General features: G+C 35.1%; 2 protein-coding genes across 2 annotated transcripts; both read left to right on the top strand.

Annotated features, from left to right (window-relative positions):
* Positions 1 to 7,242: 7,242 nt before the first annotated feature.
* On the top strand, positions 7,243 to 11,406 carry LOC126673252 (glycine--tRNA ligase, mitochondrial 1-like). The gene is made up of 9 exons (XM_050367332.2): positions 7,243 to 7,785; positions 8,137 to 8,519; positions 8,660 to 8,777; positions 8,982 to 9,176; positions 9,266 to 9,490; positions 9,841 to 9,900; positions 10,027 to 10,107; positions 10,188 to 10,593; positions 10,926 to 11,406. Exons 1-9 carry the CDS (start codon positions 7,285 to 7,287, stop codon positions 11,159 to 11,161), a joined length of 2,205 nt encoding a protein of 734 aa, XP_050223289.1. The 5' UTR covers positions 7,243 to 7,284; the 3' UTR covers positions 11,162 to 11,406.
* Positions 11,407 to 13,679: 2,273 nt separating this feature from the next.
* Positions 13,680 to 16,035, top strand: LOC126673313 (cytochrome b-c1 complex subunit Rieske-4, mitochondrial-like). The gene is made up of 2 exons (XM_050367405.1): positions 13,680 to 13,981; positions 15,111 to 16,035. The coding sequence occupies exons 1-2, from the start codon at positions 13,816 to 13,818 to the stop codon at positions 15,752 to 15,754; spliced, it is 810 nt and encodes a 269-aa protein (XP_050223362.1). The 5' UTR covers positions 13,680 to 13,815; the 3' UTR covers positions 15,755 to 16,035.
* Positions 16,036 to 16,142: the final 107 nt, after the last annotated feature.

Here is a 16,142-nt window from a genome sequence, read left to right as displayed (position 1 = left end):
AAAGAACATATAAACATAACTCACAAAAACAATAATATACACTACATAATATATTTGTAGTGAACGTAATTCCTAGATTACGTTCAAGAAGTGTAAAGGAAAAGATAGATTGTTATAGAGGAAGTCGATGTGAAACATCGGTATCTGCGTCTGAATATGACGTAGATTAGAAGGTTGCAGAAGTGGATATGATGATTACAGCAATAGAAAATTTTGAACTTAATTGAGTTATCGGAGATATAGAGAAAGAAGTGATGTGACAGACGAACAGTCTGTAAATGACAGAAAAATGACAGTAATACAAAAATATGACAGCAGTGCAAAAATTTGAAATATACCCAATAAGTATAAAGAAAGCCGTTAATAGTCGCAGAGCGTATAATCTAGAGTAAGACTTACGATTTTATGAAGATTTTGAAAGTTTTTATGATTTTTCAAGGTACAATGGTGCTCAGACATCGCATGTGACATTGCATAATCATAATAGGAATGCATAAAAGAATGATTTTCAAAAAAATTAGATCATGCATCATATCTTTACAATGATAAAGAAAAATGCGATTGTAAGCAACTCTTTGTTGATGAGAGGTGTCATCACTCTGAGCAACAATTGTACTAACGATTTTAAATGATTTATGAAAATTAGTTTAGAAAGAGCTGCGCAGCCAAAAGAAGTTTTAAAGTCGCTTTGTTTAGTAAGTAAACTCGGATATAAAGCCATGCGACGAAGAATAAAAGATTCTTATTAAATAAAAAAAAATTGTAAAAGAAACTCCAATAACAGAATAAAGCCATGTTAATAATTATTACAACGAAGCTAGTGGAGCTAGATAAGAATGTGAATCAGGACTTATCGCCGGAGAACATATGCAGATAAGCTGCAATGCACTGACAATACTTAAGGATACAATATTTATCCTTATGATTGAACAAAGGATGAAATGACAGAGAGTCGTGTTAAAAGAAGAAAGTATAACGAATACATAAGAGTAATAAATATATGATTACTCTTATATTGAGATAAATGAAGTAGAAATAAGAAGTCATAATTGGAGGAAAGAGATTAAAAGTATGAAGGACGAAAAGATGATAATATGACTGATGAACATCAAGTGATATTTAAAGGAGATATAGCGTTATCAACATCAGTATTTAAAGATGCAGAAGTAGAAAGAAAAAGAAATACAAGTGACAAGAAGATGATTTTGTGAGACATGGAAGTTTAAATTAGATAGATCAAAAGAGGTAATGATACTATGACTGATATTAGGTGAAGTAACTAATATCAGCATCATGAACTATAAGTTGCGTTAATAGAAAGGAGAAAGGTTAAGCGTAAAATTCTAACATAAGCAGAAAAGCACACGTATAGGTGTACGTGTTAATAAATGTAAGAGATACATCAGAACGATTATTAGAATCATGATATAAGTGCTAAGAAAACACTTCGAGAAGAAGAGGAAGGAAGGAATAAGGACAAACTAAGAAATGATCATGACTAGTATTAAAGCGACACCTTGAAGAATGAGAATAAAATTATGAAGGTATTCGAAAGTAAGAGGAAGAAATTTAAGATGAGAAAGAAAGTTGATTATACAGTAAGAAGGAATGAAGATTAAAGAAGTAAATAAATTACTAAGGATCTACTGAATCCGTTAAGGATGAAAGTAAAGATTAATCAAAAAGATTCTTAAAAGAGTTAAATGATTAAAGAAACATACGAGATTCTTATGAGGTCATCATGAATAGGGAACTGTGACGTAAAGGAAGAACATTGTTGATTAAAAGTCAATAAGAAATTCAGGGCGAACCTCAAAGGAGCAACTAGAAAGAAGTGAAAAGGATAAGAATACGAGTAATACTAGTAAATAAGGGCAACTGTACAAGCTATATAATCGAAAGTAACGTGAAGTGGAACGTTTAGGGTAACGGAAAAAGGAATGAAAGATCATAGTCAACAGGTGACATGAGATTCACGATAGATCAGAAAAGTAAAAGAAGAAGAAATCAAAGATAGTAAAGGAAGTATTAGGCTTAGCTATGTAAGAGATAGTGAATGTATTAGACGTAAAGCAAGTTGAAGAAGATTGAATGATAAGGAACGAAGTGTCAGACAATGATAGCAAGGAGTGAGAAATGACAAGAACCAGTTAAGAAAGGAAAGTGATAACTGCAGACGATAGGAAAGATCATAACTGCAAGTTATGATTACAAGAGAAAATATTCATAAGAATATGAATAAAGTAAGTATGTCAGTAAGGATGAAATTGGCACGCCGTGACCATTCACGTATAAAGAAGACTAGTAGCAACCTATGGCTACTAAGAATGAAATGACGAAACGAGAAAACATTAAGTTATGATTAGTTACAACCAAATAGCAACGACGCAAGGATTATGATATTAAGGATGCAATTACAGCTACATTATTCTGGAAAGACGACAGATGAAACAAGATGATAATGAGAAGATTCTCAACTATACAACAGCAAGAGACTACGGTGACCAAAATAGATAATCGATTAATGGGATCACCGCCATACGTGGAAAGGTAAGAGTTAAGTAAAAGGAAAAGCTGCGATCAAAACGGATTAACGGACGTCAAGGAAATTGTAAGAATAAGTTAAGATCCTAACAAGATTTATGAAAAATTCGAGGACGAATTTTTATAAGGGGGGAAGAATGTAATACCCCAAATTATCTAATTATCTAATTGGACCACGTGTTCAGTTTAGATTCGCCAGAGTGGCGAAATTGGAAAGATTTTGATAAAATTCAAATAAATAAATTTCAAGTAGGTTGGTTTCAGGAAATAAATTATGAGAAAATTAAGGTTATATTTCGATTCTAAAGTTAGAATTGAAATTAGAAGGAAAAATGTTAAGAAAAGTCAAAAATAAGGTATATGGACCAAAGTGGTAATTTAGCCACTTTGTATCAAAAATAGAAATATTGGATTTTGACGGGAAAGTGTTAATATCGAGCTTCGTATTATTTATCGGATATAAATAATACGTATAAGTTGTAATAAAAGAGTTTATCGATTTAGCTATGGACTAAATCATAGGAAAGAAAAGTTTAAAGGATAAATGATAAGAAACAAAAAGAACAAGGACCAAAGTGAACCTTTAGCCAGAATATATAAGGAATAAGATATGAATGAGAACAGGGAGAAGGATCGAGAGAGAGCGAGAGATATATCGCCGATTACATCGTTTCGCCGCCGTTTCGCCGTCCGACGTCCGATTCACGTGATTTTCGCGGCAATCTCTCCGGAATTCAATCCTCTACTGATATTGAGCTTCATTTCAAGGTAAATTTTCGGATTTTTGGTGCTAAAAGCAAGTTTATAGGCTGTTTTAGTTTAGAAATTGGAATTATCGATTTAAACTCGATTTTAGCGTTTTTGGAAAAACAAAGTTACGGGTTTTGTTGGAAACGGAGTGTTTGGCGTGTATGGGGAGTGATAGCACGACGGGAAGCCCGGAAACGACGTTTCCGGGGTTGTGCGTGAACTGCACTCGGTGTGCGATCGCACACCGAAGTGTGCGGACGCACACCGAAGTGTGCGGACGCACACCGAAGTGTGCGAGCGCACACAGTGGGTCCGCAGGGACCTAATTGAGCTTTTAGCCCTAAGGGAATGGGATTTCAACATTTTGGAATACTAGATCCTAAAAACGATTAAGGACCCCGATAAATTGAAAAGTAAAGTTTTAGCTCGACGTTTTACGAGAGCTATGATAATGAAAAATATCAAGGATATTATACGTTTCTCGAATACGAGAAACAGAGTTCGAGATATCGCAACTATGATAAAGGAAGAATGCGATCATAAATAAAGTTAAAAATAAAACTAAATCCTAGAACTTAAAAGTGTTATACGTATTAAAGTATGAAGTGCACGTCTAATCATTAACAATTTATCAGACGTGTCAGCGAATAGTGGAATCAGTAGAAGCGGACTAGCGAGAGCGTACCATCAGATCGATCATATCATTTCTTGGATTGCGGTCACTGTGAGTTGTGCTTTTACTTTCATGTATTAAAACTATTTGATATATATATATATATATATATATACTGTTTTCACGCATCGTATTATATATAGTTGACTGAAATGTTATATGTTTATTTAAATTCTATATATGAGAACTAGTATGCGATCCGAAGAAACTAGCTACCTATTGGGTGTCAATAGGCTGTGTGATCACCAGTATCGAGTCAGTCTAGTATGTTTGCATTTGAGAAATGACTTAACACAGCTGGGAGCTGTTGATGAATATGATATTTACGATTGGGTTTTGATACGAGTGAGTACTCGGCTACGGTGTAGTCTGGAGTCCCCGTATCCAGTGGCTGGACCACCAGCGAGTTGGACTCGCGAATGATAGTTACGATTGGGTTGATTGATGATGATTATTCGAGAAATGTGTCGCATGTTAGGATATTAGTTTCGTACGGATCAAATACGTGTTTATATGTTTCATATTATTGTTTCCTTGAAATGCGATGCTATGTTTTTATATATTAATACTGTTAGTAAATGACAACTCACTCAGTATTTTCCCAAACACTGACCCCTCACCTTTGATGTCTTACAGGTGCTTAGTTTGTGGACCTAGCTAGAAGCCAATTTTGGAGTGCAGAAGTCATCTGTATATGTTAGTTTTTGACTTCTGTGAATGCTGCAGTAGTGGTCCTGTGTCGGTAGAACAGTAGCCTAGACAGCAGTTTATTTTTATTGTATATATTAACTGCTGTTATTGTTTTATATGCTTTTTAATAGGCTACGTGTTTTGTATATAATCCACGGCCCCAAATGCCGGTGTGATATTTTGAGACACTAACTGATGTATATAGTACCGCGAGGCCAGTTCGTACAGGGTACGGTAACTAGAGCCCGCGAGGTTTTGAAACAGTTAGTGTAAATGTATGATTATATGATATATATATGTACTTTTGCTTCCGTTTTTTGATATTGTTTATTTTATATTATTTTTTGCGAAAAATTAATTGTGATTTTAGGCTTGCTACGGGTTCCGGAGCTACCACTCCCGTTCCCTAGCGTCGGTTGCGGCTCAATAATTTTGGGTCGTGACAATAATTTTGAAACCTAATTAATCATAATTTAATACTAATTAAACATAAACTCTATTTAACACTAATTATAACTCCATCAAAAACCGCCACTCAACCGACTGTCGATCGTCGCCTACCGAAATCCGCCTAGCTATTCATCTCAAAAGGGATGAACAGCTCGTTCATTTTAGGTTGGCGGTGGGGGCGGAAATGGAGACGTGCGGTAGTGGGTGGAGGACGGATGGTGGCCGAAGAAGAAGAAGAAGAAGAAAAATAAAAAAGAGGAAGAGAAGAGAGAAAAAGGAAAAGAGAAAAAAGGTCCCTAAGTTTGTATTAAAAGCTAAAATGATAATTAAATCATAAAAATATAATTGAAATTTGAAAATTATTAAGGATTAATTTAAGAGATAAATAAAATATTATGGGTCGTTTAATTTTTCTTTCATTTTTTATAAAGAGTGTGGTTCACTTGCTTGGGTGAGAGAGAGAGGGGGAGGGGGGAGGGGGTGAAATTTTGATACTAAAATGCAAGTTTTAGGTATGTTAGTACTAAAAACAGCAAGAATGACTTGTTTGATATTTTATGTCAAGTTGAGAGGGTAAATTAATTATTTGTTAAAAAATAACACCATCAAATACCGGAGAGTGTGCCTCACTCTCTAGGGGTGAAAGTTATTTACATAAGTTTAGGGTAAAAGTGATCCTATTTTTCAGTTTGAGACTTTTTTGATACTTTAACACAAATTGAGCGGATAAAGTAAGAATTTGTTCTTACATTAATTATCTCATTGCCGAAGTGACCTGATAAATAAAAGTCTAATTTTTATTATTGATAAATTAGAACATCTTTAATAGATTTTTTAAAAGAATTTAACTATTTATTTTAAAGAGTTTGATGCTAAAATATGAAAATTCATGTGAATCAAGTTTGTCACGTAAGATTATGAACCCTCCACTAATTACGTGACACGTGACAATAATAAATGTGATAAGCAATCACTAAATACGTTTATTAATCTTATGTTAACAATAATTAATGTATTATTGTACGACTGGTTGTCACATTCATTATTGCCATATATCACACGATGATATACGGTTTATAATCGTACGTGACGAACTTGGTTCGCGCACGTATTTTTCATAAAATATAGGTTCAATAGACTATTTATAATATAAATTCAAAATAGAGAATGTATTTAATCTCTACAAGTGGAGAATAAACACACTCTCTATATTCAAAATAGAGAATGTATTTTCCGTCTCATGAAGATAGACCAAATTTAATTTATGCACGAAAAAAATACAAATTAAAAATTAACTTCCTATTATCATAATCAAATTATTTAGACATTTTTAATATTTTTAACTATACACTTTAAATACATCAATTATTTATTGAGATTATAAATAAATTTTAAAAAATTAAATTTGTTTCTAATTTTTATTAAATTAAGAGATAATCGATGATAATTTGAAAAAATAATATAAATAGCTGTAATTAATGAAGGACAAAAATGACATTTCAACATAACTAACAAAATTAAAATAAAAAATTTAATCTATATTTTGAGACGAGATCAAAATAAAAACTTGACCTATCTTTATGGAAGAAAGAGAGTATTTTTTTTGTAAAATTTTATATTTCACTTGGTTCAAAAATATACAATTTCCGGGAAATATACTTTCCAGAAACTTAATTACTGAGGAAGTTAATGTGGAGGAAGTCAACATTTGTATTGCTTGATTCATTTAATAACTTCCCGGGAAGTTATATTTTATTTTTTAATTAATTCAAATTTAAAGACAATATTACCCTTAATAATTAAATTAGCTAATTAAATGTAGGAATGTAGTATTTTAATTAATTTAATTAGGGAAGATGAACTTACCTAGATTTTGTTAGGAAAGTCATTTTTCTATTCAAAGAAAAGTCAACCACTTTATTTTCGGGAAATAGATTGGCAAAAGTGATGTGAGAGAAGAATGCTATTTTTTGAAAAGTTAAATTTTTTTAGTGAACTTACACCCAACTAAGTGAAGCCTTATGATTAAATACTACATAATTCAATTAGTAATATTTTATAATGTTATCTATTTTTGATCCTTCTTTCATAAAATTGAAATTAAGCCTAAATGCATTTGTTAATTAATCCTTCTAAAACCCTAGGACCAAACGCACTCGACTCTTGTCGCTAGTCGCATGCGTATTTTCTCCACTCTCATTCTCATAGCCTCATCAACTTCCATTGGTCACCATTTCCTCTCTCGACGCAGCACATTTTCTCATCTATCAACCCTAATCCACCACTCTCGGCCAATGGCCACAACCGTAACCGAAGATTCTCTCCGTAGAGCCGTAGCAGAGAAGCTTTCCGCAGTTGAATCTCAAGGAAATGTAGTCCGCGCTCTTAAGGCCTCCAAAGCTGCTAAGGCCGAAATTGACGCTGCAATTGAATCTCTCAGCGCCTTGAAGAACGAGAAATCTTCCGTCGAGAAGCAGCTTCAAGCTCTCGTTACTGGAACTGGCGCAGCTGATTCCTCCCTTAACAGAGAAGCCTTCCGTCAAGCTGTTGTCAACACTCTCGAACGCCGTTTGTTTTTTATTCCGTCCTTCAAGATCTATAGAGGTGTAGCTGGCCTTTACGATTATGGCCCTCCTGGTTGCTCCGTCAAATCCAATGTTCTCGCATTCTGGCGTCAGGTATCCTACACTGCCTTTTGAAATTCACTAGGAGGTTTTGGGGATTGTTTGGCACACATTTTATACAATGATTGAGCTGAATTCTAGTAAATTTAATCGCATGTTTGGTATGATGTTAATAATTTCCTAATGCCTTCTTTTTTGCAAGCTGAAACAATTGAATTTTAACAGCAAATTTGGCAATTCAATAAAGGAATGGAGTTGCATTAAACGGTTGTGTTTTTAGACTTCTATTACACACATTGTGCTAAACATTTGAACTTTATAATTGTTGAATATATAAGTTAGCATTGTTATTCCGTTTTTATATACCGATACAGGAGATCATGGTTTATATTATTTGTTTTGCAGCATTTCGTTCTGGAGGAGAACATGTTGGAGGTTGATTGCCCATGTGTGACGCCAGAGATTGTCCTCAAAGCATCTGGTCACGTTGATAAGTTCACTGACCTTATGGTTAAGGATGAGAAAACTGGGACCTGTTACCGGGCTGACCACTTACTCAAAGATTTCTGCAATGAAAAGCTTCAGAAGGATCTTAGCATAACTGCAGAGAAGGCTGCAGAACTGAAACATGTACTTGCAGTGTTGGATGATCTTTCTGCTGAAGAGCTCGGAGCAAAGATCAAAGAGTACGGCATTACAGCTCCTGATACAAAAAATCCCATTTCTGATCCCTATCCTTTTAACTTGATGTTTCAAACATCAATTGGCCCTTCTGGTTTGAGCTCTGGGTGAGTCTAATTGTGCTTACATATCATTTCTGTTACAGCCATGCACTGGGTCTGCATATCTTATACGATTAGCTTTTGAACAACATGGTAGTTTTTTGTGATTTTGCTGCTTAAGCCATTTATCATTTTATCTCCTGCAGTTTTATGCGCCCTGAAACTGCGCAAGGTATCTTTGTAAATTTCAAGGACTTGTACTACTACAATGGGAAGAAACTTCCGTTTGCTGCTGCTCAAATTGGTCAGGCTTTCAGAAACGAGGTTTTGAATCCTTACACTTCAGAATTTGTTCAATTATTTTTCTTGGCTGCAAAGTCTTCTTTATCTTTTTAAATGACAACGCCCATGCTGCATTGAAGCTAAGCTAAGAGTATTAACATGCTTTATATTTTTTATGGATCAAGTGTTTGCTGTACTTATTGATGTGGGAGAATTTGAGTTATCATTCTTATACATATGTGTTAGATATCTCCTCGCCAAGGCCTTCTGAGAGTCCGTGAGTTCACATTGGCCGAGATTGAGCACTTTGTTGATCCTGAAGACAAATCTCACCCCAAATACACTGAAGTTGCTGATCTGAAATTTCTGATGTTCCCAAGGGAAGAGCAAATGTCTGGCCAATCTGCAAAGCAAATTCGGCTTGGTGATGCCGTTTCAAATGTTAGTTTGGATCATGAAAAGTTTTTAACTTGTAATGTTGTTTTATGCATCTTGTCCTTGTCATGATGCTTTGATCTATCTGGATTTAGGGAATTGTCAACAATGAAACTCTCGCCTACTTTATTGGGAGAGTTTATCTCTTCCTAACTCGCCTTGGCATAGACAAGGAGAGGTTACGTTTCCGACAGCATCTTGCAAATGAAATGGCCCATTATGCTGCAGATTGCTGGGATGCTGAGATCGAGTGTTCCTATGGTTGGATTGAGTGTGTTGGTATTGCTGATAGATCAGCATTTGACTTGCATGCCCACTCGGTGAGTACTTTGTCTGATGTAATTGCACATAAATAAATTTACAGCTAATAACTATAAACTGGGGATGATTGAATATGAATTCTTTTATGTGTGAGGACCAATAGGATTAAGCTGTGAGCCTGTGACTGTTTATATTATGAACTGTTATGTACTTACCTTAGATGTTAAAGAGTGGAATAGAGTGGATTTACTCTTATTGTGAGTTTGTGGCATTATAAAACTTTTCTTATGCCACATCTAGAAAATTCACTTTATCCAGAATCATAAACTCTTTGTTTCAAATACTTGCTATTTTCATCGAACATAGTAATGGTGCATGTCTGTTGAGGAAATTTTATCGCATTTTACAGGAGAAAAGCGGAATCCCTCTTGTGGCCCAGGAGAAGTTTTTAGAACCTAGAGAAGTTGAGGTAATGTTTTATGTCAGTCTCAGTCATTATGTTTTGAAAACTGCTTCCCAGTTCTAACTATTTAATCATAAAACTTTTATCAATTATGATTGAGTATTGTTAGTAAACTTAAATTTATGATTTCAGAAACTTGTTATATCTCCAGCAAAGAAAGAGCTGGGCCTTGCATTCAAGGGAAGTCAAAAAAATGTTACTGAAGCATTGGAGGTAAAAGTGAAATTTCGTCAGTCCTTAAATCGGAGAAAGCTATTGCAGAAGCTTGATGTGTGCTATTCTGTTTGTGTTAGGCAATGAAAGAAAAAGAGGCCATGGAAATGAAGGCCTCGCTGGAAAGTAAGGGAGAAATAGAGTTTTATGTCTGTACTCTTGAGAAAAATGTGACCATTAAGAAGAACATGGTCACAATTTCAAAGGAGAAGAAGAAGGAACACCAAAGAGTTTTCACTCCATCAGTGATTGAGCCATCGTTCGGCATTGGCCGGATTATTTATTGTCTCTTTGAGCATTCTTTCTACATGAGACCTAGTAAAGCTGGGGATGAACAGTTAAATGTTTTCCGCTTTCCTCCAGTCGTAGCACCTATCAAATGCACTGTTTTCCCACTCGTTCAGAATCAACAGTACGAGGAGGTTGCCAAAGTCATTTCCAGGTCTTTGACTGCAGCTGGAATTTCACATAAGATTGATATTACAGGTAAGTGCGTCCTTTAATCTAACTTGGTGGTAGCTGTTGGCAATCTGATATTATCATGATTTATGCAAACCTTGACATAAGGTGGGGGCATCTTCAGTAGTATGCCTCGCACTTACAATCCTATTCCCAGCTTCTGAACCCTCAAAAACTGTTAACTATATGCATTGGCTTTAGCGCTGTGCTTCAAAGTCTGTTCCATGGTAATTAAATTTACATGGAATTATCCAAAAAAGAAAAGAGTCTGGGACAATTTCATTTGCAGCAGTTGATAATTGGCTTCTTTTACTGGCAATTTTTTTATGCTTTACTGTTTGTACGAATGTTGTCTGCAGGCACTTCAATTGGCAAGCGATATGCAAGGACAGATGAAGTGGGTGTGCCATTTGCTATAACTGTTGACTCAACATCATCGGCGACAATCAGAGAGAGGGATAGCAAGGATCAAATCCGTGTTAGCATTGAAGAGGCAGCATTAGTTGTTAAGTCTGTGACTGATGGGCTACAGACGTGGGATGATGTGTGGGCATCCTTCCCTCATCACTTGTCAAGTTCTACAGACACAGAGTGAGTTTTGAATAAAGGCGATGAGACTTTAGGTTACACTAGCACTTTCTTTACACAATTCTCTTGAACAGATGCAATGTGGTAATGAAAATACTTTTAATCTGTATTTGGTTACCGATCCTCGAACATTCTCTGCATTGTTCTAATTGTTTTGGGACAATAATTTTACTATATACTATGAAATGATGTACTTGGCACTTGTTGGTTTAACATCTTATATGGTAAAAAATCTTCATCTTTTTCTTGTTAGAGTTGATACTGGAGGATTCAAATCTGTGCTGCATTTTTACTGTTTGAAGTTCACTGCTGTTTTATTATGTTTTGATGTGATCATCTAGATAGCTCATAGCTCAAAGCCTCAAACTATATGCAGTGGTAGTTGTGTAGTTGTGTGTGTATAATATCCGAGTTCAACCAATTCTATGGCTATAGGAAAATAGAGAAGTGTGGCTAGTTGAGTTGAGGTACTAGTAGGTTTGCAGACTCTTATGAGTTCCGAGGATATCATTGTCTGGCATGACGGTCATAAAGGATCTTAAACAAATCTGACTAATATGAGCGCTGAGTAAAAATAAGCTGAAATATTTCCTTTTGATCACGATCATGACCCTTTGGTGTCCAAGGGGTTTGGTACTTAGTAATATTTTGTTTACTTAAATATTAAAAAGATATTTTAATGAATTTGTGTTATTTTTTTAATTTTTTGAAAAATTAATTTATACTACACAAAATAAATTTAAGTTTGATCTTATTATTTTCATTAATTTTTTAATGAATTAATGAGATGTTTATATTGATTCAAACTTTGAATATTAAGTTTGAGTTTAATTCATTTGAATTTTGTAAGTTCAACTCATATTCGTTCTTTTAGAAGCTAAATGAGCCGAGATCAAATTTATTCATTCTAGTGCTAAACAAACCGAGCTTGAGATTATCTTGTTTGGCACTTTCATGAACAAACAGAATTTAAACCCGACTCTTTTAACATCTAAAGAAATGATTAAAATTGAGTTCGACCTTGATTTGCCTTAAAATAATAATAATAATATAATCTTAATTAAAATAAATAAATAAAATTTAATAAAAATTACAAACGAACTCCATATTAATAATCGAGTTTATATATAAGCCAACAAATTTAAATGCGAGCCCGATCGACCTTATCATCAAGATCGAGCCCGCTTGCAAGCTTACATATGAGCCAACTTGTGACTTTACATATGAGTCGTTTGTAAATGCAAATAAATTGAATAATACTAAATTCAAGTTCAAATTAAATCGTTAAGATTGACAAATGAGCTAGAGTCTAGCTATTCGAGCTGAACACCAAGCCGGTCAGTTTTTTTTAGTCTCGAAAACAAAGGAGGTGTTTTAAGGGGTAAAGGGTGCCTTTATGGTTTCGGGTGGAGAGCAAGTAGACCCTCTTTGAATTTTCGATCTCAATTAAATCTCTAATGTTTTAAAATCGGATCATCCAAACTCCTCTGTCTAACAGCGTCAATGAAACGCTATATACTGTTACTCTCTGTTTACGTAGAATGTCCATGTCATTTTTCACGTGGCCAAAAAGGGGAAAATATACCCTTATGGTTTAAGGTAGGAGCAAGTAGAACCTTTATGAATTTTCGATCTTAATTAAGTCTCTGACGTTTCAAAATTAGTTCATCTAACCCCCTCTATCTAACAGCGTTAACAAAATGCTCTATGTCGCTACTCTCTGTCTACGTGGAATGTCCATGTTATTTAATATCTCAATTAAAAAATTTCACGTAGCCAACTCATTTTTAAAGTTAAAAAATGATTTTATTTTTTCAATAAAATTTTAGGAATCTTTTCACGTAGGCCAACTCATTTCGTTGACAATGTTGGACAGAGGGGCTTGAATGGTCCAATTTTAAAACATTAAAGGTTTAATTGAGATCAAAAATTTAAAAAAAGCCTACTTGCTCCCCGTCCTAAATCATAAGGGCATATTTGCCTTTTTTCCTTTTTTTTGTCCTAATCACTCAAAAGTCCTCCACCTTTAAACTTTTTTTCAATTGCACCCGGCGTTGGAAAACTCTCTCAAAACCCTCTCACCGTTAAATTCCATTTCAATTGCACTCTGACGTTAGAAAATCCTCTCAAAATCACCCCACCTTTAGATTTTTTTTTTCAATTGTATCCTAAATTAGAAATTTTAATGGTTTTAATTTTAAAAAGTTATTGGATATAATTTTAGGAAGAATGATTTTTTACATTATTAATAATATTAGTGTTTAATTAGAATATAGATTAAAAATAAAAGATTATTTTAAATTATTTTTCACGTGAAAAGAGGTCAATTTAATACTTTGGGGTACAATTGAAAAAGAATCTAAAGATGGGAGAGTTTTGAGAGAATTTTTCTACGTCAGGGTGCAATTGAAAAAAAAATTAAAGGTGAGGGGCTTTTGAGTGATTAAGCTTTTTTTTAAGACCTTTACGAGGTTTTAGTAATTGTTTCAATAAAGACAAGTCTAGTGAGATGGGTACGGCATCGTTTAGTTGAGTTGCATTGCAAAATATGGGTGATATTGGGGTGTAGCAGAAATTTAGAAAATCATAATCGGGAAGTCTGCTGTGAAAGAATTGCGAGTTAGCATACCTAAAAAAGGCATATCAGAAGGGTAAAGGAAGATGCTGAGGGCAGCAGGGAGGAGGCTCTCATCTGCTAGTTATTGGAGGAGGTCATCGTCCTCCTCCGCCGCCGCCTTGGTTAATAATCCTCATCCTCTTTCTACTGGCTCCGATGACTCTCCCCCTTCCAGATCCATCCTCTCCTTATCTCCTCATCTCTTCAGAGGTTAGCTTTTTGTCCTTTTTTTTTATCATAGAAATGTTTAATTTGCCTTACCGCTTGGATCGATTTTATTTTCTGCACAATATTAATCAATTAATGTCAACCGCAATTATTTCGAAGTGGATGCTTTCTTCTGGTTTTGTATCTGTTATGATCTCTGCTCTATCAAATGTTTTGTTCTCTGCTTTCACATTCAAATGCTTTTACCAGTAAAAATGTCAGCTTAAAATTGACCCTATCACCCTATGCTTTTGATGGCAGATGCACTCATCACATCATGTTTTGATAAGATATAATGAGCTAACCCAAATCCTGGAACCCTGTGGGTTGATTGTCTTATTTTCCACGAAACACAAGTGCATTTCTAGGCAACAACTTCTTCATTTACATGGTACTTATAGAGGAACTTAAATAATATGGCATCACACTGAAGTATAACTATTAGTCCCAGACTCGTTGTTTTTTCTGGTGTTAGATCTTTCAGATAGTTCTAACTTCATGTTTGGTTCGTGAGATAAAATACACATGGAGTAGAATAGCTATTACTGAGCAATGGAATAACTACTTTACAGAAGTTACGGAGTAACAATTCTATGAAATTACTATTACACGAACCAAAGAAAGGGATAATTATTTCATATGGAATAGCTATTCTATTCCTTGGTTACTCCATGAACTAAACATGGCCCAAGGGCTATTCACGTGCTTCATTTTCTTTTTTCATATCATTTATTTTTATGTGTTAATACCGCTAATCAAGTTTCTCCGAATCTAGAGAATTATGAAGAATGCAGAACTTTGGCTTAATAACATTTTTGACTGTTCCTTTTTCAGAATTTACCGACATGTTAGCTTTCTGCACTTTCTTCTTGACTATTTGAATGACCAACTGTTTCTCCTTGTAGTGTTAGTGGTGACAGACAAGATTGTATTGTGTCCTTATGTATCTTGTGCTGTAAATGATGTTGGCTACATAATGACAAGATTATGTTGTCTACTATATGAATGATCAACTGCATACTCCTTGTAGTGTTAGTAGCGATATACAAAATTGTGTTGTGTCCTTATGTATCTTATGCTGTAATTATGTTGGCTACATAATGAATTTCCAAATTGGTGATTCTTTCTACAGGGTATTCATCTGAAGCCCTTGCACCACCACATGATCTTGGTCTGATCTCAGATCTCCCAGCTACAGTAGTTGCTGTGAAGAATCCTACTTCAAAAATTATCTATGATGAATACAATCATGAGCGTCATCCACCTGGTGACCCTAGCAAGCGAGCCTTTGCCTATTTTGTCTTGACAGGCGGGAGGTTTGTGTATGCCTCGTTGATACGTCTTTTGGTCCTCAAGTTAGTGCTGAGCATGTCTGCTAGCAAAGATGTCCTTGCTCTCGCATCCCTCGAGGTGGACCTTTCTAGCATTGAGCCTGGGACCACCGTCACAGTCAAATGGCGTGGAAAGCCCGTTTTCATTAGGCGGCGAACTGAAGATGATATTAAGCTGGCGAATAGTATTGATGTTGCATCCCTTCGTGATCCTCAGGAGGATGCTGACAGGGTTAAGGATCCCGAATGGCTTATAGTGGTTGGTGTCTGCACCCATTTGGGGTGCATCCCATTACCTAATGCTGGTGATTTTGGTGGTTGGTTTTGCCCATGCCACGGCTCCCACTATGACATTTCTGGAAGGATTCGCAAGGGCCCAGCACCTTTGAATTTAGAGGTTCCCACTTACAGCTTCTTGGAAGAAAACAAGTTGCTCATAGGGTGAGATTTCTACAGCATTAGGTTTATATTGTGATGTTATAAAAGACATTGTCCCCTGCACAACGGGAAGCACAGATGACAGTTTTGCAATATTCATTTTATTTTTATGTTTGTTTTACGCATAATGCTCCTCCTGTTTAGGCAATGTATCTGCTGCCATTGTTTCACCGGGTTACGGATTTTGGAATAATATACCTGGATTTTTACTGAACATTTACAGTTTAATTGTAAGTTCATTGTATCAAGAGTTGGACAGTAGCTCATGGTGCATTCTTTCTACTTCAATATGTTGTTTCAGGTGACTTTTTTAGGATCTTCTCCATTTATTGACGACATAATGGAGTATTTTTGAGTTTATATTTCTTTGGCAAACTGCATACAGATGTTTCCAC

Source organism: Mercurialis annua, linkage group LG3 (genome assembly GCF_937616625.2).
Source record: "Mercurialis annua linkage group LG3, ddMerAnnu1.2, whole genome shotgun sequence".
Taxonomy (NCBI): domain Eukaryota; kingdom Viridiplantae; phylum Streptophyta; class Magnoliopsida; order Malpighiales; family Euphorbiaceae; genus Mercurialis; species Mercurialis annua.
Note: the sequence above shows the minus strand (reverse complement) of the source record. Positions and strands in the feature narration are given on the sequence as shown.

Excerpts from the sequence above, each read along its gene's own strand:
- LOC126673252 (XM_050367332.2), top strand. The coding sequence starts at position 7,285 with ATGCGTATTTTCTCCACTCTCATTCTCATAGCCTCATCAACTTCCATT. Across the intron at positions 9,901-10,026 it reads TAGAACCTAGAGAAGTTGAG|AAACTTGTTATATCTCCAGC; the intron begins GTAATGTTTTAT and ends TTATGATTTCAG. Across the intron at positions 10,108-10,187 it reads ATGTTACTGAAGCATTGGAG|GCAATGAAAGAAAAAGAGGC; the intron begins GTAAAAGTGAAA and ends TGTTTGTGTTAG.
- LOC126673313 (XM_050367405.1), top strand. The coding sequence starts at position 13,816 with ATGCTGAGGGCAGCAGGGAGGAGGCTCTCATCTGCTAGTTATTGGAGG. Across the intron at positions 13,982-15,110 it reads ATCTCCTCATCTCTTCAGAG|GGTATTCATCTGAAGCCCTT; the intron begins GTTAGCTTTTTG and ends TTCTTTCTACAG.